This window comes from Mandrillus leucophaeus, unplaced genomic scaffold (assembly GCF_000951045.1).
Source record: "Mandrillus leucophaeus isolate KB7577 unplaced genomic scaffold, Mleu.le_1.0 Scaffold864, whole genome shotgun sequence".
In the NCBI taxonomy this organism is placed as follows: Eukaryota; Metazoa; Chordata; class Mammalia; order Primates; family Cercopithecidae; genus Mandrillus; species Mandrillus leucophaeus.
In genome coordinates, this window is record NW_012109408.1 from 491,469 (window position 1) to 515,559 (window position 24,091).

At 37.7% G+C, this 24,091-nt stretch overlaps 1 protein-coding gene across 6 annotated transcripts in view; it reads right to left on the reverse strand.

Moving 5' to 3' along the window:
* The window catches only part of EYA4 (EYA transcriptional coactivator and phosphatase 4), a 298,595-nt gene that overhangs the window by 245,642 nt on the left and 28,862 nt on the right, over window positions 1-24,091 (reverse strand). For all 6 annotated transcript variants that reach the window (XM_011968909.1, XM_011968908.1, XM_011968906.1 and 3 more), the window contains one exon: window positions 18,440-18,537. In XM_011968909.1, the coding sequence (XP_011824299.1) occupies window positions 18,440-18,472 (33 nt within the window). In that variant the 5' untranslated portion in view covers window positions 18,473-18,537. The remainder of the gene's footprint in view (window positions 1-18,439; window positions 18,538-24,091) is intronic.

The following is a 24,091-nucleotide window of genomic DNA, read 5'->3' on the forward strand; positions in this document are numbered from 1 at the left end:
AAAATAAAAATAAAAAAATTTAAATTTAAATTTAAAAAAAAAAGAAACAAAAGAAAATTATGCTTAATAATTTTTAGGTGAGGTGATGATCAGCTGTGCTTCCCCTCAGCAGTGGAAGATGTATGTAGATAAATGAGATGAGGTTAAAGCTTCTATGCTTTTATTTGACATGATATATTAATTTGTGTAGCCAATTTTTACATAAACCAGAGTCTCAAAACTTTTACTCTGTACTTTGCTGGGACTGTGAAGTTGCCACAGTGGCGCTTTCATATGAATAAATTCAGAAAATAAAACCACTTAGAGACAGACAGAAATAAATAAATAAATAAATAAATAAATAAATAAAAATTAAAACATTGTCATCTTTTAGAGGATCTTTGGATGAAAAAGGCATAGTTATCTGGGCATACATTGGATGATTAGGGTATAACACAGACAGCTAAATTTCTGCAAAATGAAGTAGGAGGAATTCAGGATGCTGAGGACAAAGAAGAGAAATTCAAAACACTTAGGGAAGAGGAGGAGATGCAAGGCGGGTCAGAGAAAGAGACCATGGGAATACAGTGCAAGCCACAGAGCCCGGGTGAAGATGACCAGTGGCCAATGAATGACCAACGAATTTCTATCAACTGTGTTGTGTGACAGTGAGTGTCAAGTTCTTTTTTATACTTCATTATACTCAGACTGATCCTTAGTTTACTCTAATTACATCTATGAAATGACAGAGTTGGACTGTGTGATCTCTACTCGCTCTTCAAGCTTTAACATTATAAACACTCTGCCAAAAGGTTGACATTCAGGAAAAGGACAAAAATATTTAAACAGACTTGCTTAAATTTCTGGGGGTGTAAATATACATCTAGACATGTGAGTCAAAAATACTGTTTAAAGATGCTTTAAAGTTTTAAAAACGTTAACGCAAAAATTCTCCTTTTAGATCAACTCCTAAATTCGTTACTTTTCACAAACACAGAGCAACCAGGGACTGAGAGTACATTTCTTCCCAACTTCCTTGTATAAATGTTGATACACTCAATGTGATGGAATCTAACAGCAAAGCAACTTCCCGTTTAAAATCCCAACATCAACATTCAATCCACGTTCATGTAATAAACACCCATATCCTAAGGCCTCCAATTAATTCCCTTAATGCTCAAGCTATTTGATATTAAGGGCTCAAGAATTAAAACAATGTACATATAATTCCAACAATTATGCAAGAATAAAAGTAAGAAGAAAACTTAGTCTAGCATTATTGAAATATTAAGCCTATTAAACTAGAAACAATTGGTGTAAAACTTACTCCTCTGAAGATTAGCAAATTGATTCAACATTCTAAAATCAGCATGCATAACCCGAAATTATCATTGATGATTCCTGATTTACTTTTGCAGAGTAATTTTTGTGCAATGGAATGTGTCTGCATCATCCAAAAAATAAGCAGATACGATTACAGTAAGTTCCATATAAATGTGCAGTGGACACGCACTCTGGAAAGACCTCTTAGCCACTGATAACAAGTTACTTAACATAAACTTTTAAACACCTCTTAGGATTTTTCACAAAGGTTTTCAGTCACAAATTATTGCCCTAGGATAGTATGCAAGTACTTTAATTTTGAAGGACTTTCAAAATCTAAAATATTAAGCAAACAAACGAAATAAGAAAAAAAAATCAGTCTAACTGGGATCTCAGCCAATGAAAACTTTATTTCATGGAAAGAAAATAAGACGTTCACAATCTCATAGTGAGGAGGGAAACAATCACCCCAAACATGAATCAATGTGGATAATACTATGCAAATTACAGAAGAAAGGGGAAAAGCAGTCAGTCCTGGAGAGAGTGAGCTGAGGTGACCACTTTTAAAAGAAGCTAAAGGAAGAATCCTTGCACTTCTAGACAGCTGGAGTTGGTAGCACCTTGGCACTATTCGCCTCTTTCATCTTATGAAAATGCTCCTAAAACTGAAACTGCAAAGCCTTTTTATTTAGAACTTAGGAATCTTCAGCCTTAATACTTTACTTTCCTTAATATTAGCTTTATTACCACTTGTAACACCTACTCCATATTTTTCATTACTGAGCACCATAACAAAACTATGACCTACATATATAGTTAAGCAATATACAAAATCATGTTTATATCAATCTGCCAAAGATGTTCATTTAAAAAACACTGATTATACACAGTAGTTATCAAATATATACATTTTATAAGATTTATGAAATAAACAGAAAATTCTTTGAGGCAGGAGCTATTCAGACAAGAGTTAGCTAAAATAAGAAAATAAAGCTATAAAGATACCCTTAGGAATTTGGAAATAACTGTAAAATGCTTTTAAATCTTTGTTGAATAAATATTTTAACTTCCTGAATACAACTTAAATCTATTGTTTAATTCCGGGTCAAAATGAGTAACCCAAATATGCACTCTGTTATATAAAAGGCCCAGGGGATGAAATTACATCTCTGTCTAATAAGGTCCTTTGAAATCCTATACTAGAGCAACTTAGCAGCCAAATTATTTTTCTTCTGTTAATGCTGATTGAGCAGTAAATAATAACTAGGAGAAAAACAAACATGCAAAATAAAGTTTTCACACCTTTGCTTGAGTTTTTTTAGATGACCCTGATCCACCAAATTTAGTAGCAGCTCAAAAGCAATTATTTCATTAATCTTTATATATAGCAATAATTCACAACAGTTTTCAGGGAGGCTTGGGCTGATGTTAATTTCCAAATATTAAGAAACTGTACACAAAAGTATGCTTTCAAATTTTAGTATGAAGGTTGGAATGAATCAAAAAAGCTTGTTTCAAAACAAAGTGTTGTTAATGTTCTCACCCTGCTTAACCCCTTTCAGTCTCCATTTTTGCATCTGTAAAGTAAAGGATTTGGATAGTATAATCTCTAAAGGTCCTACCACCTAGCAAACTAGGCCTGGAGCCCTCTGTATCAAGCATGGCAATGTGAAAAGGAGATTAACTGGGCAAGGCATTTAATGTGAAACAAATGAGAGTGCGCTCTGTTTAGAATCTCCCTAAAAACCCTGGTGTAGAAAAACCATTTCAGACTCCAAATCTCACCTAACTCCTCCCCTTTTTTCTTTACATCAGCAGATTGAGAAATAAATATAGTCTAGGTTGTTGTCAACCCCTTTCACATCATGTCTGATATAACAGATTGTAAATCAAAGAAAATGTTAATAGGGGAAAATAAACCCACATCAATTTCTTTTTCTTCATATGTATAAACTCAAAATGTTTCAAAATTTTGCTGAAGGCACAAGTCAGGGTGGAGGACTGAAAAATAAATAAGGCTTTTTTATAACAAATTCATCCAGCAGTTACAATTGCAAACTCTGGAGCCACGCTTCCTGGGGTAAGATCCTGCTCCCCTATTCACAAGTTGGGTGATCCTGGGAGACAGTAATAGAGCTCACCTCATCAAATTGTCATGAGAATTAATGAGTTAATGCATTTATATTATATATGCATTCATTTATAGCACTTAGCCCATGGCACACAGTGAGCATTACATAAGTGTTAGCTGTGGGCATCTGGGGCTCAGAACCTAGTTATAAACTACTGTCCACGTGTGTCAACCACAACAGTTTAGGCAAAATAATGAAAGCAAAGCAAAGTAAGCAGGTAGTGTTTACCCTTTCGTTTTTAACTCTCCTTTGTTTGTTTGTTTGTTTTCGCAGTTCTCCTTCTACCCTGCTATCCTAGCTCCTGCCAAGAGAGTTAAGACAAACCTTTAAACAGATTAGCCCTTACAAAGTTATTTGTATTCTGAAGAAGTCTGAGCAAAGAAATCAATCCCTAATCCAAGAAAATATGAAATCACCAAATTTCAAGTACTTTGAAGGAAGTACTTTTAAAGTCAATGTCAGCTAACTTTAGTCTGACCCTATTGTCAAATTTGACCCAATCATATTTATGAACATAGGCTCTTCTATTTGTTGGAGATGCTAATAACCAAGGAAAACAGGCCACATAGTTTCTTCCAAAGATAATGAGAGGCATATTCATTAATCTCAGAAGTGTTTATTTTTCCCCTTTCTCTTCTTGTTTCAATACGAAATAAAATAAATTTTCAATGCTAGCACTACAGCCTTAAGTCCTAGTCAATGAGAGATATTTTGCTAAAAGAAAACTGAGTATGTCTCAATAATCCAAGTATTGAGTTCTAGGAGATCACTTGCTATTTTTTTTTAAACAATGGCTACTGCAAATCTTCTTTATACTACTTAAGCCCTTAATCCTAACCCTGCTTCCATCTACTTCCTGATCTTGCCTGGACAAAGGTATTTCCCTCCTGTAAAAAGAATGCATCAAGGAAGAGCACTTTGGAAAATTCCAGTATACACACATTCTCTTACATTTCCAGAGTTAGAGTGTATCACTCCTCTCCAGCTAGTTCACCTTCTTTCTGTCCTCCATTAGCCCCATCATCCCCTCTGCAACAACTTGAAGTCTATTCTCCACTGAATCCTTCTCAAAGTCTGTCATCAAACACAAGCAAGCCTCCCCTTGGAATAAGGTGCTCCATTCAATTGCTTTTCTGCTTCTCTTCTTTAAACTTACAAACTTTCTCTTAATTCCTCATTATCTTCTCTGAATTGAATCTCTGGGATGCCTTTTCTTACCACAACTCTCTTGGGACTTCCTTTTGAAGGGCCACCAGTAACCTTCTGGTCAAGAAACAAAACAATCTCTTTCTCAGCGCCATTCTGCTTGACCTCTCGGAACGTCAGACAGTAATGACCAATTCCTCCTGAGAGTTAGCTTGGCCATGGCTCTGAAGACACTATTATCCTATTGGTTCTCATTTCCCATATCTTTTCTCAGTTTCTTACAGTTCATCTTCCTCTTGCACTTCATAAACATGCTGGTCTCCTATGTTTATCTTCATCCTTCTGCTCTTCCTCAGATACCACCTCCCCTTAAAAGCATCACCTCAAGGAAAATACTGTTCTGCTTCACACAGCCAGCCCAGACTTCTACCCCATGGCCCAGCAGGGCTTCACCAATTGCTAGTTTTACATGTTCTCAAAAGTCCTCAATTCAAATGCACCTTTCTCTTTCCTTAAGTCATTGATACTTGCTCCTAAACTCTATTAATGATATCTTCTAGGCTTGAAACTCCAGGATAATCTTTTTCCTCCTCCAAGTCCACCCTTTGCCCTTCCTCCTATTAACTCTATTTGGTTTAGTTACCAAGTTCAGCAAAGCTTTATTTCCAAGTTCCTTTCATTGATTCTTTCCTTGATGTCTTTCTTTCCACCCTCACGTCATAAGTTTAGGCCAGGGGTTGTCAAAGTATGGCCCACCACCTGACACCTGCTTTTGTAAATAAAATTTTGTCGGAACACAACAATGCCCATTCATTTATTTAATGTCTATGGCTGTTTTCACAACATTTCAAAAAACTGTCAATCCCTGACTTAAGCCTTTTTTGTTGTTGTTGTTGAAACAGAGTCTCACTCTATCGCCCAGGCTGGAGTGCAGTGCAGTGGCACAATCTTGGCTCACTGCCACCTCTTCCTCCTGGGTTCCAGTGATTCTTCTACCTCAGCCTCCCGAGTAGCTGGGATTACAGGTGTATGCTACCATGCCCAGCTAATTTTTGTATTTGTAATAGAGATAGGGTTTCACCATGTTGGCCAGGCTAGTCACCTGACCTCAGGTGATCCACCCACCTTGGCTCCCAAAGTGCTGGGATTACAGGCATGAGCCACCATGCCCAGCCACTTGGCTTAAGCCTTTCTGAGTTCATGCACAAACTCCTTCAAGATCCCCTAAGCCATCTCTCGTACTCTCAATTTCCCACCTTTAGTAATCTCCCTACCATCTGGTTAATCTTCCTAAAACATCGTTTGAAATATATTAATCTCTTGCTGAAAAATTATATGTAATTTTCCGTTATGTCCAAGTTAGAAAGTCCAGAAATACAGGACTGTATCTTATACACCTCTGTCTTTTGTGCAGTAATGAGCATCATGGTGGCCACTCAAGAACACGGAAACATCTCAGCTTGGCTTCAAAGTCTTTTTCAGTCTAGTCTCAGTGCTTCTCAGCCAGATTTCCCATTGCCCCACATCCTCGTGCCCACAGAGCTTTTGATTCAGTAATTCTAACCAAGTCACAGTCCTAGGCAGGCCTTGTCACCTTATATTTGGTACCTCTGAGCTTTTATGCCTGATATTCCCCAGGCCAGGAGAAGTTCTCTTTTGTCCATACAAATTCATTCTGTCTTTCAAGACCCAGTGAGGGTGTAACCTAATCTATCTATAATTCCTTTCTTGTCTTTTATTGAACACATTTTCCATGCTGATAGCATAGTACTGTTACCTTTGCAATATTATTTTGCTTTCTTGCTTAAATTCTTTGTTATGTCTTTGGCTTTTCATTGCAGTTCCCTCAGTAATATATCATAGCATAGTATACATTATATTAAATGTTCAGGTAAACTTTCTCAAATGTTTTGCAGGCAGTAAGTATATAAATAAAAAACTTATTGGAAACAGATGTAATATAGAACAGTGGTCCCCCCGACACACACAGAGAAGTCATTTGGCAATGTCTCAAGACATTTTTTATTGTCACAACAAAGGAAGGGGGGGTGCTACTGACATCTAGTGGGTATATACCAGAGATGCTGCTAAATAACACAATGTACAGGACAGCACCCCTCCCTAACACTATAAAGAATTTTGTGACCCAAAATGTCAACAATGCTGAGGTTAAAAAACTCTAATTAGATTAATTCTTTTCTAACCTGAAATGCCTAGAAACATCACATCCACAAAGCAATGAAAAAATGAAAACTATTTGTTGACTGAATTTTCTTCTAAATATTTCACGATTTTGGTTACTTTGATGGAAATCTCAAGTGAATACTGTCTCAATACCTATTCATGGCTGTATGGTGCTCTTTCTGCTATGATAGAGGTGCATCCAGTAATCAGTGACACGGATACGTGTTTTTGGCAATTTGGAAAAAAGCACCTCGAAGGAAAATTCACTGAATGTGGCCACATACAGTCTACAACATAACTCAGTGCTCATGGGTATCAGGATCAAGCAGCTATCTATGTAAACTAACATCTCCTTGATCTCTAAATTTAGGGTGCCCAGGGCTTAGTCCTTCTAATTTGTCCCTAGCTAGACTTATTCTTTTGGGGATTTCAACAAATACAATGTTTTGAAATGCCACTGATATCCTGAAGCCTCCCAAATTGATATTTCAAGTTCAACTCACTCCCCGGAGTCCCCAATGGTTACATCTGATACATATGCCTAAGAGAAAGTAAAATTTCACATGCCTTTATTAGCTTAGTTGGTTAACACGCCCCTGAGAATGTGTCCCCATGCAGTGCATCAGCAATCCAGCGTTCTCTGTAACTGGGGATCTCCCTTGTTTCCCTGAGGCCTTCTCCTCCTTCATCACCCTAGAAGAACACAGAGACCAAAGAATCTTTCTGGGGCTTCTCACTGCCTCAGTCTCAAAATGATCCACATTATCACTTCTCCTTACATTTCATGGGCCAGCACTAGTTACATGGCCCTGCTGACAGAAACTGAGATGCACCAGAAAAGAGGTGTATGAAAGAGGGTTGGTGAAAACACAGCAATGCCTCTGCCATTGAGTCTAAAACTGACCTCCTGATCTGCACCCCCAACCTATTCTTCCCAAGTCATCCAATCTCAGTCAATGCTAACGCCATCCTTCCCGTTTCTCTGCACAAAGACCTTGAAGTTGTCTCTGACGCCTTTCTGTCTATCATAATCCATATCCAATACATCAGAAACTCATCTTAGATCAACCCAAATGCAACCACTTGCTACCTCCAATGCTACTTTGTCGATTTTTCATCTGGATAGTTACAATAGCCAGTCTCTGCTCTTGTCATCATAGTCTATTTTCAAAATAAAAGCCAGAGTGGTTATTTAAAAACTTCAGTCACATCACAATCCCTAAGCTCAAAACCCTCCAATTGCTTTAATGTCGTTAAGAGAAAAAGTTTAAGCCTTACAATGGTCTGGAAACCTCTACACAATATGTATTCCTCCACCCTCACATGCCCATGCTGAACACCTTTGTAGCCTTATTTCTGCCTTGTTCTGCCCATCACTACCACCAACACTGCCATTCTTTCTATTCCTTGAACCTACCCTGCATGCTACCACCCCACGGTTGCTGTTCCTTCTAACTAAAACCCGCTTTCCCCAGATATCCACATGGCTCACTTCCTCGCCTCTCTTGAGTCTTTGCCCAACATCTTCTCAGTGAGGCCTCCCTAACTACTCTCCAAAAACTGCAGCTGTCCCTTCACCTACCTACCCTGCCCGCAAGCACTTCCTATCCTCCTCCCTGCTTTATTTGGTTTTTCTCCTTGCATTTATTACTATCTGATATACTATATTTCTTTACTGTTTGTCTCCCCCCAATAATATAAGTTCCACAAGAACAGTAATATTTGTCCATTTTGTCCACCAAGTATTTCCAACAATGAAAACCATGCTTCAAATAGAGCAGTGCTCCACAAATATCCACTGAATGAATTAGTACTAACTATCCAAGTCTCGTTTTAAAAGAATTAAAGAATAGAACTTACACAGTATCATATAATCTTAGGCTAAACTAAAATTTAGCGGGAGAATAGGAATTATTATAGTCATCTTTTAATCCCTAGTTTAGCAAAGTTTCTAGAAGACAGCAAGAAGTCTTGAAATGCTTATTTAATTGAATTTGCTGAACTACCATTCAATTTCCATACATTCTGCTATCTTACGACTGCCTGTTAAAATATTTACTAATGGGGTCAGGTGCGGTGGCTCATGCCAGTAATCCCAGCACTTTGGGAGGTCAAGGCAGGTGGATCACATGAGGCCAGGAGTTCAAGACCAGCCTAGCCAATGTTCCAAAACCCCGCCTCCACTAAAATTACAAAAAATTATTCTGTTGTGGTGGTGTGCACCTGTAGTCCCAGCTACTAGGGAGGCTGAGACAGGAAAATCACTTGAACCCAGGAGGTGGAGGTTGCAGTGAGCCAAGATACGCGATTAATGAAGCTTATACAATTAATCTGTAATCACAGTGGAGTAATTTAAATTTCTCACTCAAACCCATATTTAAAATTGTTCAATTTCCATATAAATAATCTAAGATCATGTTGAGTTTTAATACATACTTTATGACACCAAGTGGACTGAAGGGTCTGAAAATCATGTAAGCTGATAGAAGCAGGTGAGTTCATGTGTTTAACATGAAATTGTGTCTTTTGTAGCAGCATGGATGGAACTGAAGGCCATTATCTGAAGTGAAACAACTCAGATACAGAAAGTTCAATATCACATGTTCGCACTCATAAATGGGAGCTAAATAATATGTACACATGGAAACAGAGTAGGATAATGGTCACTGGAGACCTGGAAGGTTAGGAAGGTGGGTGGGAGTGAGGGATGAGAAATTACTTAATGGTTACAATACACACTGTTCGAATGATGGTTACATTGAAAGCCCAGACTTCATCACCATGCAATATATCCATGTAACAAAACCACACTTGTAACCCTTAAACTTACATATTAAAAAAAAAAAAAACTATGGATTCCGGAATAAAAACTATGTGAGTTCATATTCCATCAGCATAGCTTCCAAGCTGGCACAACCCTGAATAAGACACCTAAACTCTGCTTCAGTGTACTTTTCTTCAGACTGGGGTTATGACAGAGCCTCCACAAAGGGCCGTTATGAGATTTAGTGACATGAGTTGCATAAAGCACTTAGCATGGTACCTCTATCAATGAACATTAACTTTTTTCATCAGTGAATTTTTCCATTTGTTGTATACCTTATAGCAGAAATAGCACTACATTTATGAATGTTTTCTATTTCTCAAAACTATTAAACCATCAAAGAAATAGATTATACTTCTAGCACAAAAATTATTTTCATTTTATTTTTTATTTTTTAAAACTATTATTATTATTGAGACAGAATCTTGCTCTGTCACTCAGCATGGAGCACAGTGGCACAATCTCGGCTCACTGCAACCTCTGCTTCCCGGGTTCAAGTAATTCTCATGCCTCGGCCTTCCAAGTAGCTGGGACTACAGGTATGCATCACCAGGCCCAGCTAATTTTTGTATTTTTAGTAGATACGGGGTTTCGCCTTGTTGGCCAGGCTGGTCTCGAACTCCTGACCTCAGGTGATCCACCCGCCTCGGCCTCCCAAAGTGCCAGAATTACAGGCATGAGCCACCGCGCCTGGCATAAATTATTTTCATTTTAATTTATAAGGCAGAATTATTAGATAACAATATGTAACTTGTAAGTTCAGATACAAGACTTTTGGTACCCAAAGATATCATAGCTCTTATTTATATCTATACTATCCAGCAACTTCCCAGGGATCTTGACAACTCATCAGCCCAGAATTAGCAGGTATGAGGCTTGGTGCTACCCTTCTTTCTTACCAAGTCCATGGCAAATCACACCAAATTGATAACGTTACTTTTCCAATGAGCTAGGAGGTAGCCATAGGTTCCTTCTCAACACAAGCCCCTGCTACCAGCTGATCACACTTGACAGAAGAAAACGTAATACTTAGTCTCCCGATCTTGGCAAGTGGCATACAATCATAATCCATATTCTGCATAATATGAGGCTCTCCATATATACATATATACACATATATATATCATATGTATTCTAAGATTTGAGAAAAAGTTTTAACAAATCAAATTATAATTTTAGAAGGCCATAGAAGATAATAATTAATGAAATCTTGTGCTGAATTTTCATAAACTCACACAAAAATATAAAAACTCAAGAGTTTAAAAAATACTTAAAAGTAGGAAAAGGATATGACCAGACACTTCTCAAGAGGACATACAAGCGGCCAACAAACATGAACAACTGCCTGCTTAACATCACTAATGACCAGAGAAGTGCAAATCAGAACCACAACAAAATACCATCTCACACAACTCAGAATGGCTATTATTAACCAGTCAAAACATAACAGATGTTGGCAAGGCTGCAGAAAAAAGGAAACACTTATATACTGTTGGTGGGAATGTAAGTTAGTTCAACCACTGTGGAAGCAGGTTGGAGATTTCTCAAAGAACTTTAAACAGAACTACCATTTGACCCAGCAATCCTACCACTGGTTATAGACCCAAAGGAAAATAAACCATTCTATCAAAAAGACATTATTCACAATAGCAAAGACATGGAACCAACTTAGGTGCCCACCACAATGGAATGGATAAAGAAAATGTGGTTTACATACACCATGGGATACTATACAGCCATAAAAAAAAATGAAATCCTCCCCTTTGCAGCCACATGGATGCAGCTGGAGGCCATTGTCCTAAGTGAATCAATACAGGAACAAAAAAACAAATACCACATGTTCTCACTTAGATGTGAGAGCTAAGCGGTGAGGAAACACGGACATAGAGACAGAAACAAGACAGTGGGAACTACCAGAAGTGGAAGGGAGGAAGAGGAACAAGGGTTGAACACTTACCGGTTGGGTATTATTCTCACAACCTAGGTGCTGGCATCAATCGTACCCCAAACCTAAGTGTCACACAATATACCCACGTCACAAACCTGCACATGTACCCCTGAAATCTAAAATAAAATTGAAATTAAAAATCTTCCTCAATAAAATTTAACTCAAAATGAACTGAAGACCTAAATATAAGAGCTAAAGCTATTGAAAACTATAAAATTCATATAAGAAATCATAGGAGTAAATATTTGTGAAGGCCATTATCTTAAGTGAAGCAACTCAGATATAGAAAGTCAAACATCACATGTTCTCGCTTACAGATGAGAACTCATAAAGAAATGAAATCATAGGAGTAAATCTTTGTGACCCTGAGTTAAGCAAAGATTTTCTATACACAACACTAAAAGCACAAGTGACAAAAGAAAAAAATAGATAAACTGGACTCAAATTTAAAACTTCTGTGCATCAAAGGACACTATCAAGAAAGTGAAAAGACAACCCACCTAATGGGAGATATCCTTTGAAACGTGTAGATCTGGTGAAGGACTTTTATCTAGAATATAGACAGTACTCTTAAAACACAATTGTAAATAAAGAAGTAACCTCCTAAAATACGGGCAAATTTATATTCTTTCTATTTAAAGAGTATAAATAGAAGTGCCTCCATACAATGGAACATTTTTTGGCAATAAAAAGGAATTAAGTACTGATTCATGCTACAACATGGATGAACCTTGCAAATATTATGTCACATATAAAAAGCAAGCCACAAAAGTTCTCATATTGTATGACTCAATTTATATGAAAGGTCAAGAATAGACAAATCCATAGAGATAGAAAGTGGACTGGTGCTTGTCTAGGGCTGAGGGGTGCTAGTCGGGGAAATAGGGAGTGTACTAATGGGCATGAGATCTCTTTTTCAACTGATTAAAAAATCTCTAAAATTGTGGTAATAATTGTACATCTCTATGAATACCCTAGAAATCACTGAATTGTACACTTTGTGGGTGAGCCGTATTGTATGAAAATGACATCTCAATAAAACTACTATTGGCCGGGCGTGGTGACTCACACCTGTAATTCCAGCACTTTGGGAGGCCGAGGCGGGCAGATCGAGACCATCCTGCCTAACAGGGTGAAACCCCATCTCTACTAAAAATACAAAAAATTAGCTGGTCGCTGTGGTATGTGCCTGTAGTCCCAGCTACTCAGGAGGCTGAGGCAAGAGAATCGCTTGAACCCAGGAGGCAGAGGTTGCAGTAAGCCGAGATTATACCACTGTAGTCAACAGAGGGAGACTCCGTCTCAAAAAAAAAAAAAAAACTATTATTTTTAAAATGCCTAAAATGAAAGAGTAAGCCTTAGTGATTACTAAACATTAAAATATACTTAATATATCTACTTTGTAACTTCAGTTTAGGTACTCTATTACATAACTGCAAAGTCAAGCTGTAACTGGCAATTTGGAGTTAACAGTAATTCTGAAACTGACTGAGCTTTGAACAGAATTCCACAGAACTCTGAAGTATGTTGTTCAGTTGGATAGTATAAAAATTACATGTTGTAAACAAGATTCTTTTAACTAGTTTAAAGGTCAAGTTCTTCCATATAGAATTTGATCCTCCAAAAGAATAATCGAACGTTGTTTAGATCTAAATAAAATGTATTTAAGATATTCAGTACAAGTATGCCTGCTGGTCGAATTGGTTTAGAGTACCCAAGAATAAAGCAATAGAATAATAGGATTTTAGGATTTTGATAATGTCACATTATGAAAATACAAAAATGATTTAAATGAAAATTAATCAAAATAATTATAATCAAAATAATTATATTCTGACGGTGTTTAAACACCATCAGAAGTTGGTGGTTCTGAAGTTCTATGTCCAGATGATAAGTTTAATGGCAAATTCAATTCTATACAATAGTTAGAAATCTGATACAGAGAGGAACACACATTTTAAAGATGGGCTACTGGCTATAATCGAAGATAATACTGTAGGATCTCTAGGAACAAAGATCTGAGGAATAATCAAAGTCATGAGTACTCTAAAGAAGAACAAGGGAGAGAGATAAAAATAAATTAATTTACTAAACTAGTTCTAGAATTTTAATAGACATTATTAAATTAGCATGTTTGGTGCAGGCAAATACATACAATTTTTACCTACAAACGTATGTAGAAACGAATTTCCAAAAGTATTCCTGAAACGTCTATGAATATGTTTCATAAATACAAATAGAATAGCTTTGAAAGAAATGTATTATATCTACAAATGTACATAGAAATGAATTTCCAGAGGTATTAATGAATCATACAATACGTAACATGATCCAATGGATGTGAGTTAATTTAGATGTCACTAATAAAATCATGCCACCAACAATATAAGTGAATTGATTTAGTAACAATGTGGAAATACATACGAATGTTCAGGCCCTTAATGCATAACATTTAGGGAAAGCAATCCTACTGTAACTTATCCATTTTACTTAGTTTTACTTAATATTCACTAATGTTTTATTTTATAACATACAATACTTAACATTAATAAAACATATTTATTTTCAAACCTGCTGGCTTGATCGTTAATTTAGGCCAGACTCCATCTCCCGTTGATATGAATGTTTTAGATGAGAAAAAATCTGAAGCAATATTCAGGAGCATGAAAATAGGATTATAAAACACCTCAATCTATAAGGATACTATAGAAGCTATAAAACTAATAAATATTGCTCATTCTCTGCTTGCATACAAAAAATACAATATATTTCATGGTATGAAGGGAGCTATTGCTAGGTATAACCTACATTCATAGCCGTTTCTATTATCAAGAGCATTTCAGTAAAAACTGTAATAAGTTGCAACTGGCTATAACTTAAATCAACTCTAAAGAATTATGAAACTCTAAAATAGAATTGCAGATAAATTTGTGAAAGCTAAATATTATTTTTAGTTGCTTATCTCTTAAAATTCTCTACATCCTCTAATCCAGAACGCCAAATAGGAGCCAGATATACTAGAGGAAAAATGAAGGACTGAACTTTGTTTTGGTCACATGCAGTTAAACTCATGTTAGACCTTCTATGCAATTTTTTAAGTGAGTGGAATATAAATTCATGAGTAAGTAATCTACTCTGAGAATAACATTTTGGCTTTCTAAAATTTGTCAGGCTACTTATTAACACACCTCACTACAAGTATATAAAAGCTTTTGAAGAAAACATTTACTGAACACTGGCAAGAATCACGCTAAGAAGTAACAGTACAAAATGAGCAAGAACCACCATTACTCTTAAGTAGTTTATAATCTAGTGGTGAGATAGGCAAGTAAACAGATAGGGTTTCAGTCCTGTTGGGTAAGTGCTGGGTTAGGGGTAAATGCCAAAGGGTTATGGCAGCACACTGCAGAGGGCCCTAACCAGAAGGGCTGATTGGGTGAGAAGAAAGGAGGTAGTCTGAGAGGGCTGCTCAGAGGGATGGAAACCTAAACAGAGTCTTCAGGAATCACAGGTTATCCTGGTGGGAAAGAGACCCCTCTGGGAAGACGTTAAAGCACTTGCAAATGCATAAAGACCTCAGAGAACCTGGGAGATTCAGAAACCAGGAGAAAAAAAAAAAAACTGAAGAAATAAATAAGCATTAAGCTCTGTATGCTTGATGACACACTTGAGCCTCTCCCTTGAAAGAAAGAAAGGGCTTGTGAAGGATAAAAATGAGCGTAGTGATGTGATCAGGGTTGTATTTTAGGAAGACAACTCTGGAAGCAACTTAAAGTAAAATAAGAAAGTCAAGAGATAAAATAAAGATCTCAGCTAAACTAAGGGAGCTCCAGCAAAAAGAATAGCTTTGAATGACATTAAACATTAAGAGTGGACAAAGCTTTGAGATGGGGGATGAAGAAAAGGAGGATTACTACCTCTTTTCTGCCATAACTCATTCAGTAGCTGATGATGCCATCACACTGAGATGAGTAATACTGGCACAAAGGACAAAAGGAGAAAAGCTGGGAGAGGGGAGGAGAGCTGGTGAATTTATTTTTCATTTGCTGAGTGTGTGGACCTGTGAACTCCCAGGAAGGGATGTCTGGTCAGTAGCTGGATATGCTAGAATGAATGAATATCATTAAAGAGCATCTGAATATCTCAGGTAATTGTGACAGTAGCTAACATTTATTGAATGTTTACTCTAAGTGAGGCATATGCAAGCACTTCATAAAACATCTTTTTAATATCCTTCCACTCCACAGAGGAGGAAGAGTTTAAGTAATTTCCCAATGGCTTTAAAGTATTTAAGTGATAGGGAAATCTGATTTTATGGCTCATGCCCTTAACTACCATATTATGTTGTATCATGCAAAATCCATTAAAAGTTTTGGGACCAGCTAGAAAGAAGTAGGTTTAATTCTGATCTCTGCTACTTAACAGCTGTTTGACCGTGACACTCTCTATGTCATAGTTTCATCTATAAAACGGTGAGCTTAAAAATTGCAATGAAGGGATACATGGTAAGAACTGGAGAGAGTATATGGAAAATGCTAGATGCAGTGTGCATGTGCCATAAATGACTCCTACTGCTATGCCTACGCCCAAAGAATCCCCCTTGAACCAAAATAGCAATGATATGTGTAAATTCACTTTCACCGAACTATGAACTTTAATTCCACCCCTACTTGTTCTATATCTTAATAAATTTATCATTTTTCAAAATATTTTGAGACATTAATATACTCCACAAAATTTAGAGTCATTTAAAGATTTCATTCAAAGATAAATCACTTCCATGTAAAAAGGCTGACTCTTTTTCTTTTCTTTTTTTTTTTTTCCGACATTTCTATAGATGCCATAATATGCATAACCCAAAAGCAATGAGGCATGTTGATGTTAGGGAGAGAACTTTGGACTTGGAGTCAGAAGAACTGTGTGAAGTCCCAACTCTGCCTCTTACCAGCCATGCCAATATGGGCAAGCCATTTAACAGTTCTAAGCATCTCTTTCCACATTTGCGAGGTGAATACATTGGTCTACATGTTTGAAATTTAAATTCAGCAAATGGGTTCAAGCTGAGAGGGTAGGCAGGTCACCCTAGATTTCCTGTTCTCAAACCTGACTGCTCATTAGCATCACTGGAAACTTTTAAAAACATACTTCAAAAAGAAATAGTGAGCTCCATGACCTTAAAATATCACTAGAGGACACCATATCTGATTTACAAGTTCTGTGCTTCATTTTGTGAACGGTGATATGATGCATCTTTAATAACACGTCACTTTAGTGTTAAACATAAAAATACATTCTCAACTGCATTGAAAATAAAATTCTTTCTTGAGTATATACACACCCTATAGTAATTAACAGAATCAACCATCTGGTTTTCCCCAAACTCTGCCTGCTTTAGCACTCAAAGTTCTGTGTCCCTAGAAACCCCTCAGTCTCTGGAAACAAAGACCGTTGGTCACTCTAACATATACACACACATACATACACATACTTGCATATACACACACACTTGTATGTGACCCTCGGTGTATTAGAACAAAGTTCAGATCAACAGTACTCCTTTAATGAAGCATCACCACTAAGATGTTATCAACACTTACGACTAACTATTCAACTCCACCATGGTCGCACAGACAGACCTCTGATTCCAACAGTCATGATGACTAACCTCCATTTTGCCAGAGTCCATTCTGTGAATATTTACAGTCAATAACCAGCATTTTTAAAAGTTTTAAAACCCTTGCCTTCCCATAGCCATTTCTGTTTACCTTACTAAAGGAGTCACACAATTCTAGAGGAATGTATCTCTATGATTTGACAGATTTTGTAGTTTTTTCACTTTATAACTTTTTGTTACATTTTTCCTATGATGCCATGTGAAATAAATAATAATATATAACGAAATTAGACTATGGTCATGTCTATCCAAATTAAAGGTATGGCTATCATTTCTTTTAAATAAAATATTCACTACAAAGCAAATCAAATTAACTTCAAATGGCACCAGAATATACATCTCTCTTAAAATTAAACTCATCACATGTACCTTTTCTAAAACCCATTATTATATATGAGTATCTTTTCCTCAGTTGCCTGATGGAGAAACATTTGACTGTAAGATTAGGTCATGATCACATAAGCTAATAAAGAATGGCATCAAAAAAAAAGAAAAAAGAACAACATCAGACTGCAGAACACACTCTCAGTACGTACAGGTCTTGTTACTTGTAGCACCATGAGTTGCCTGTATGCAAAACAGCTCAAAGGACAGCTTCCAGTAGTGTGAAGGTGTGGGGGTGTGAGGGAAGCCCTCCCATTGCCTCTAGTTCCACACACTAAAGAACCACTGTCACAGAGACACCACTAACAAGCTAGGAGGAATGGTTGCAAAGAGCCTTTCCCTTTGAGAAATCAGAATCTTCAAAGTATTGCCGTCAGTCTGGTGCATCCTTGGTCCTGCAATCAATCTAGTAAAATACAAAAAGCCCTTGAGAACTATGGTTTCTTTCCTCCTTAAAATGAGCAACAAGCATGCTAATAATATACTTTCTCCTTTTATACTTCTGATAGTCAGCAATATCCAGCATATCGGAAATAAAATAATAAAGGAAGCGTATACAATTGTTTAGACTGTCTAAAACATGCATCATGATCTCAACGCCCTAGTCTTTCCACCACTGGCTTTCCAAGTAGAAAATCAAGGAAGACATCAAAATGTGACATCCTCATTAAGCAGAAACAGCATAAATCTCCAAGTCTGTTTCATGGTCTTTGAAAGAAAATTCAAAAATCATTTAAAAATATATTTAATGAAAAACTTACTTCTTACAATATATCCCTTTTACGTATGATTTTCAGTAGTGTTATCGCAACTTTTTTCCAGCAAAACTGAGAATGAAGACTTACTGATTGTTCATTTAAATCCTGGGAGTCTTCCATGTGGTTTTCTCACTTCTCCTGCCACTCCCAAGTAGAAGCAGCTTCCTTCAAGTAAAAATGACTATCTAAAACAAGAAGATGGAAACAAAGTGGAAAAAAAGTTACCTTTATATTCATTTGTAAAGTTACAAAAACATATTAAGGCACAGCATGGTAATTAGTAACTTATAGGAACATTCTTTCAAGAAGAAAATCCCCTAATATTGTCTCCATATCTGATGCAATTAATGATCTTGAAAGTAGTGTCGTGGAAAAAGTGGGATATGTGAACAGCTAGTCAGGAATCCTACAGATCAACAAAAATATCCATAGTCTGCAATAAACACAGTCTGTAATAAATAGTTAATACACTATTTTGCTGAGGGAGGTATGTCATCAAGCATCTGATAGATTAACAAACAAGAGTTTGAATTAACCATTTACTTTCAAAAGTACATAAAATAATTTGAAAAAATAAGTGTGCATTTTAATATGACAGCTTTCTCTTACAGGAAAACTTGTCTGAATTGTCTGATGATTATTCTTCTGAAAAATAATTACTCTTCACTTTTAAAAAATATAAAAATATAAAATACATGACCAACCTTAAAAAGACAATATGTTAAAGAATGTATTACAAATAAACATGGGAAAGATAATTAGTAATACACTATGGTGAAATAACTGGTTAACTATTCAAAAAATATCTTTACTCCATACCATACATTAAAATATTTTCAAGCGAACTAAAGTTAAAAAAAACTCTAAGAAAAATAGGCATATATTTTTAAATCCCCAGATAGAGGACTTTATCATAGTAGCAACAGAAGACACACCAAAAACCCAAATAACCCTAAATCCTCTCTCTTGATCTCTCTTTTAAAGCACATACATGCAAACACACACACACAAATGCACACACACAATAATGAAAATTAAAAGGCACAGAAAAATCTAGAAATACCTGTGCAAATATCAAACACAATGGGCCAATGTTCTTAACAAATAAAGAGCTCTTACAATTCAAACAAAAAGGCACACACCCTATAGAAATATGTTCAATCATCATAAAACAGTGTTCAAATTCACAAGAAAATGAAATGTAATTTAAAATTGCAATGATACACTTCTAGTGTTCAAATTCTAGTTCTAAAAAAGAAAAATTAAAAGATTATAATAAAAACAATTTAGATTTAAAAAGTTGTTCTAGATGAACACAGATATAATCATTGAAATCACATTTCAAGAAATATCTACTGACATCAAATATTTCTGAAAATACAATTTAAATGGAAAAGAGTATTACAATCTAAAGAAATAATTGGACACTGTGGTGGTTGGTGTCAACCTGATTGGATGGAAGGATACAAAGTATTGATCTTGGGTATGTCGGTGAGGGTGTTTCCAAAAGAGATTAATATTGGAGTCAGTGGGCTGGGAAAGGCAGATCCAACCTTAATCTCGCAGGCACAATCTAATCAGTTGCCAGTGAATATAAAGCAGGCAGAAAAATGTGAAAAAGAGAGATGGGCCTAGCCTCCCAGCCTACATCTTTCTCTCAGGCTAGATGCTTCCCGCCCTCAAACATCGGACTCCAAGTGCTCCAGTTTCGGGACTCGGACTGGCTCTCCTTGCTCCTCAGCTTGCAGGCAGCCTATTTTGAAACCTTGTGAACACGTGAGTTAATATTTCATAAACTTCCCTTTATATTTGTATATATCTCCTATTAGTTCTGTCCCTCTAGAGAACCCTGACTAATACAGATTTTGGTACCAAGAGTGGGGTGTCTGATGAGCGTCAGCATCGGGTGCCTTAACCCGGCATTCAGTTCATTCCGCAGTGCTAGTTCTGCTTACCAAAAGTGGACTCACATCCCACGCCTGGCTCTATGCCAGCAAGCCAGGTTTCTAACCCATTTAAAGTTTGAGAATAGGTTCAGACCATTTTAGCCCCAAGACCTTCAATCATTCACTTTACCAAATAAAACAGCCTGGCGTCCAGAACAGGAGAAGGTTCTGCAACAGGTCCAGGTTGCTGTGCAAGCTGTTCTGCCACTTGGGCCATATGACCCAGCAGATCCAATGGTGCTTAAGATGTCAGTGGCAGTTAGGGATGCTGTCTGGAGACTTTGCCAGGCCCCCATAGGTGAATCACAGCAGAGGCCTCTAGGATTTTGGAGCAACGCCCTGCCATCTTCTACAGATAACTACGCTCCTTTTGAGAGAGAGCTCTTGGCCCATTACTGAGCTTTGGTGGAAACTGAACGTTTGACTATGAGTCATCAAGTCACCATGCAACCTGAACTGGCTATCATGAACTGGGAGCTTTCTGACCCATCTGGCCATAAAGTGGTCTGTACACAGCAGCACTCTATCATCAAATGAATGTGGCATATACGTGATCGGGTTTAAGCAGGTCCTGAAGGCACAAGTAAGTTACATGAGGAAGTGGCTCAAACGTCCATGGTGTCCACTCCTGCCACCCTGCCTTCTCTTCCCCAGGTTGCATAGATGCCTTCATCGGGAGTTCCCTATGATCAGTTGGCAGAGGAAGAGAACCAGGGCCTGGTTCACAGATGGTTCTGCAGGATATGGAGGCACCACCCCAAAGTGGACAGCTGCAGCACTACAGCCTCTTTCTGGGATACCTCTGAAGCACAGCACTGAAGGGAAATCTTCCCAGTTGGCAGAACTTTGAGCAGTGCACCTGGTTGTGCACTTTGCGTGGAAGGAGAAATGCCCAGATGTGTGATTATATAGTGATTCATGGGCTGTAGCCAAGGGTTTTTGGCTGGATGGCCAGGGACTTGGAAGAAGCATGATTGGAAAATTGGTGACAAAGAAATCTGGGAAAAAGGTATTCGAATGGACCTGAGTGATCAAAAACCAGGAAGGTATTTGTATTCCATGTGAGTGCTCACAAATAGGCTACTTCAGCAGAGGAGGATTTTAATAATCAAGTGGACAGGATGACCCATTCTGTGGACACCACTCAGCCTCTTTCCCCAGCCACCCCTGTCATTGCCCAGTAGGCCCATGAACAAAGTGGCCGTGGTGGCAGGGATGGAGGTTACACATGGGCTCAGCAACATGAACTTCCATCCTCCAAGGCTAACCTGGCTACAGCCACTGCTGAGTGCCCAATTTGCCAGCAGAAGCAAGCAACACTGAGCCCCCGATGTGACACCATCCCTCGGGGTTATCACCCAGCTGCCTGGTGGCAGGTTGATTATACTGGACCTCTTCCATCATGGAAAGGGAAGAGGTCTGTCCTCACTGGAATAGACACTTACTCCAGATATGCGTTTGCCTATTCTACACGCAATGCTTCTGCCACGACTACCATCCGTGGACTCATGGAATGCCTTTTCCACTGTCTTGGTATTCCACACAACATTGCCTCTGACCGAGGCACTCACTTTATGGATAAAGAAGTGCGACAATGCACTCATGCTCACGGAATTCACTGGCCTTGCCATGCTCCCCATCATCTTGAAGCAGCTGGATTGACAGATGGTGGAATGGCCTTTTGAAGTCACAATTACAATGCCAACTAGGTGACAATACTTTGCAGGGCTGGGGCAAAGTTCTCTAGAAGGCTGTGTATGCTCTGAATTGGCATACAATATATAGTACTCTTTCTCCCATAACCAGGATTCACGGGTTCAGGAATCAACGGTGGAAGTGGAAGTGGCACCACTCACCATCACCCCTAGTGATCCACTAGCAAAATTTTTCCTTCCACTAGCAAAATGTTCCCACGACATTACCTTCTGCCAGCCTAGAGGTCTTAGTTCCAGAGGGAGGAACGCTGTCACCAGGGGATACAACAACGGTTCCATTAAACTGGACATTAACATTGCCACCTGGACACTTTGGGCTCCTCCTACCTTTAAGTCAACCGGCTAAGAGGGGAGTTACAGTGTTGGCTGGGGTGACTGACCCAGACTATCAAGATGAAATCAGTCTATTAATCCACAATGGAGGTAAGGAAGAGTATGCATGGAATACAGGAGATCCATTAGAGTGTCTCTTAGTATTACCATGTCCTGTGATTAAGGTCAATGGGAAACTACAAGAGCCCAATCCAGGCAGGACTACAAATGGCCCAGGCTCCCCAGGAATGAATGTTTGGGTCACTCCACAAGGGAAAAAAAACACGACCTGCTGAGGTGCTTGCTGAAGGCAAAGGGAATACAGAATGGGTAGTAGAAGAAGGTAGTCATCAATACCAGCTACTACCATGAGACCACTGCAGAAACGGGGAGTGTAATTATCATATTTCCTCCTCCTTCTGTTAAAAACATGTTTGTGCACGTATACACTTGTACTAAGTGTATATCTTTATTTCCTTTTCCTTTATCATGTGGCATAAGATTTACCGACTTCATGTGGGCATTTAAATATTATTAACTTTATGTAATAGTATTTGGGCTGGGGATTGGTGCATTTCCGGTTGTACAAAGGACAGCTGTATTATGTTAGGCATAATTATGACCTTATAATATTGTCTTTATTTGAAGATGATGTATGATCTCAGGAGATATATATGGGTTCAAGTTGACAAGCAGTGGACTTGTGATGGATAATACTGAGTGTCAACTTGATTGGATTGAAGGATACAAAGTATTGATCCTGGGTGTGTCTGTGAGGGTGTTGCCAAAAGACATTAACATTTGAGTCAGTGGGCTGAAGAAGGCAGATCCACCCTTAATCTGGTGGGCACAATCTAATCTGCTGCCAGTGCATATAAAGCAGTCAAAAAAATGTGAAAAAGAGAGACGCCTAGCCTCCCAGCCTGTATCTTTCTCCCATGCTGGATGCTTCCTGTCCTTGAACATCGGGCTCCAAGTTCTTCAGTTTTGGGATTCGCACTGGCTCTCCTTGCTCCTCAGCTTGCAGACAGCCTATTGCAGGACCCTGTGATTGTGTAAGTCAATACTTAGTAAACTCCATATGTATGCATATACACACACACACATATATGTATATATGTATATACAAAATATCCTATTAGTTCTCTCCCTCTAGAGAACCCTGACTAATACAGATGCCAATTCAGTTTATTGAATATTCAGTATCAGCAGAAGTTTTGCTCAGTTTTACATATATCCAGTTATTTATTCCCTACTGCATCCAAGTAGGCATGGTCTTAATTTCTTCAATTTCTTTTATGCTTTGCAATATTTTCCAAAGTATACATGTTACTTTCCTTATTAGATTACAAGATGTTTTAACAATTACAAGAGAAATTTAGAATGTAAATTGCAAAATGTTTTATGCATATATAAACAGAGACAGATCAAATTTTTTTCATTCTTCAAGGTTAAAAGTCATAAAATAATAATAACACATGTATATAATGTGACAGTTTCAGTGAGATATTGATTTAAAATACTCCAAAACTAGAAAAGGATCATTTTGAAGAAAAGTACAATTTTAAACTTCATATGAAAACGGAAGGGAGGGTGTATAGGATATGGCGGATTATCAAGCACACTGAAAGTTGATGCAGTACACATGTGTTTTTTGTTTGTTTGTTTTGTTTTTTTGAGATGAAGTCCTGCTCTGTCACCCAGGTTGTCGTGGTATAGCACACTCTCTGCTCACTGCAACCTCTGCCTCCCAGGTTCAAGCACTG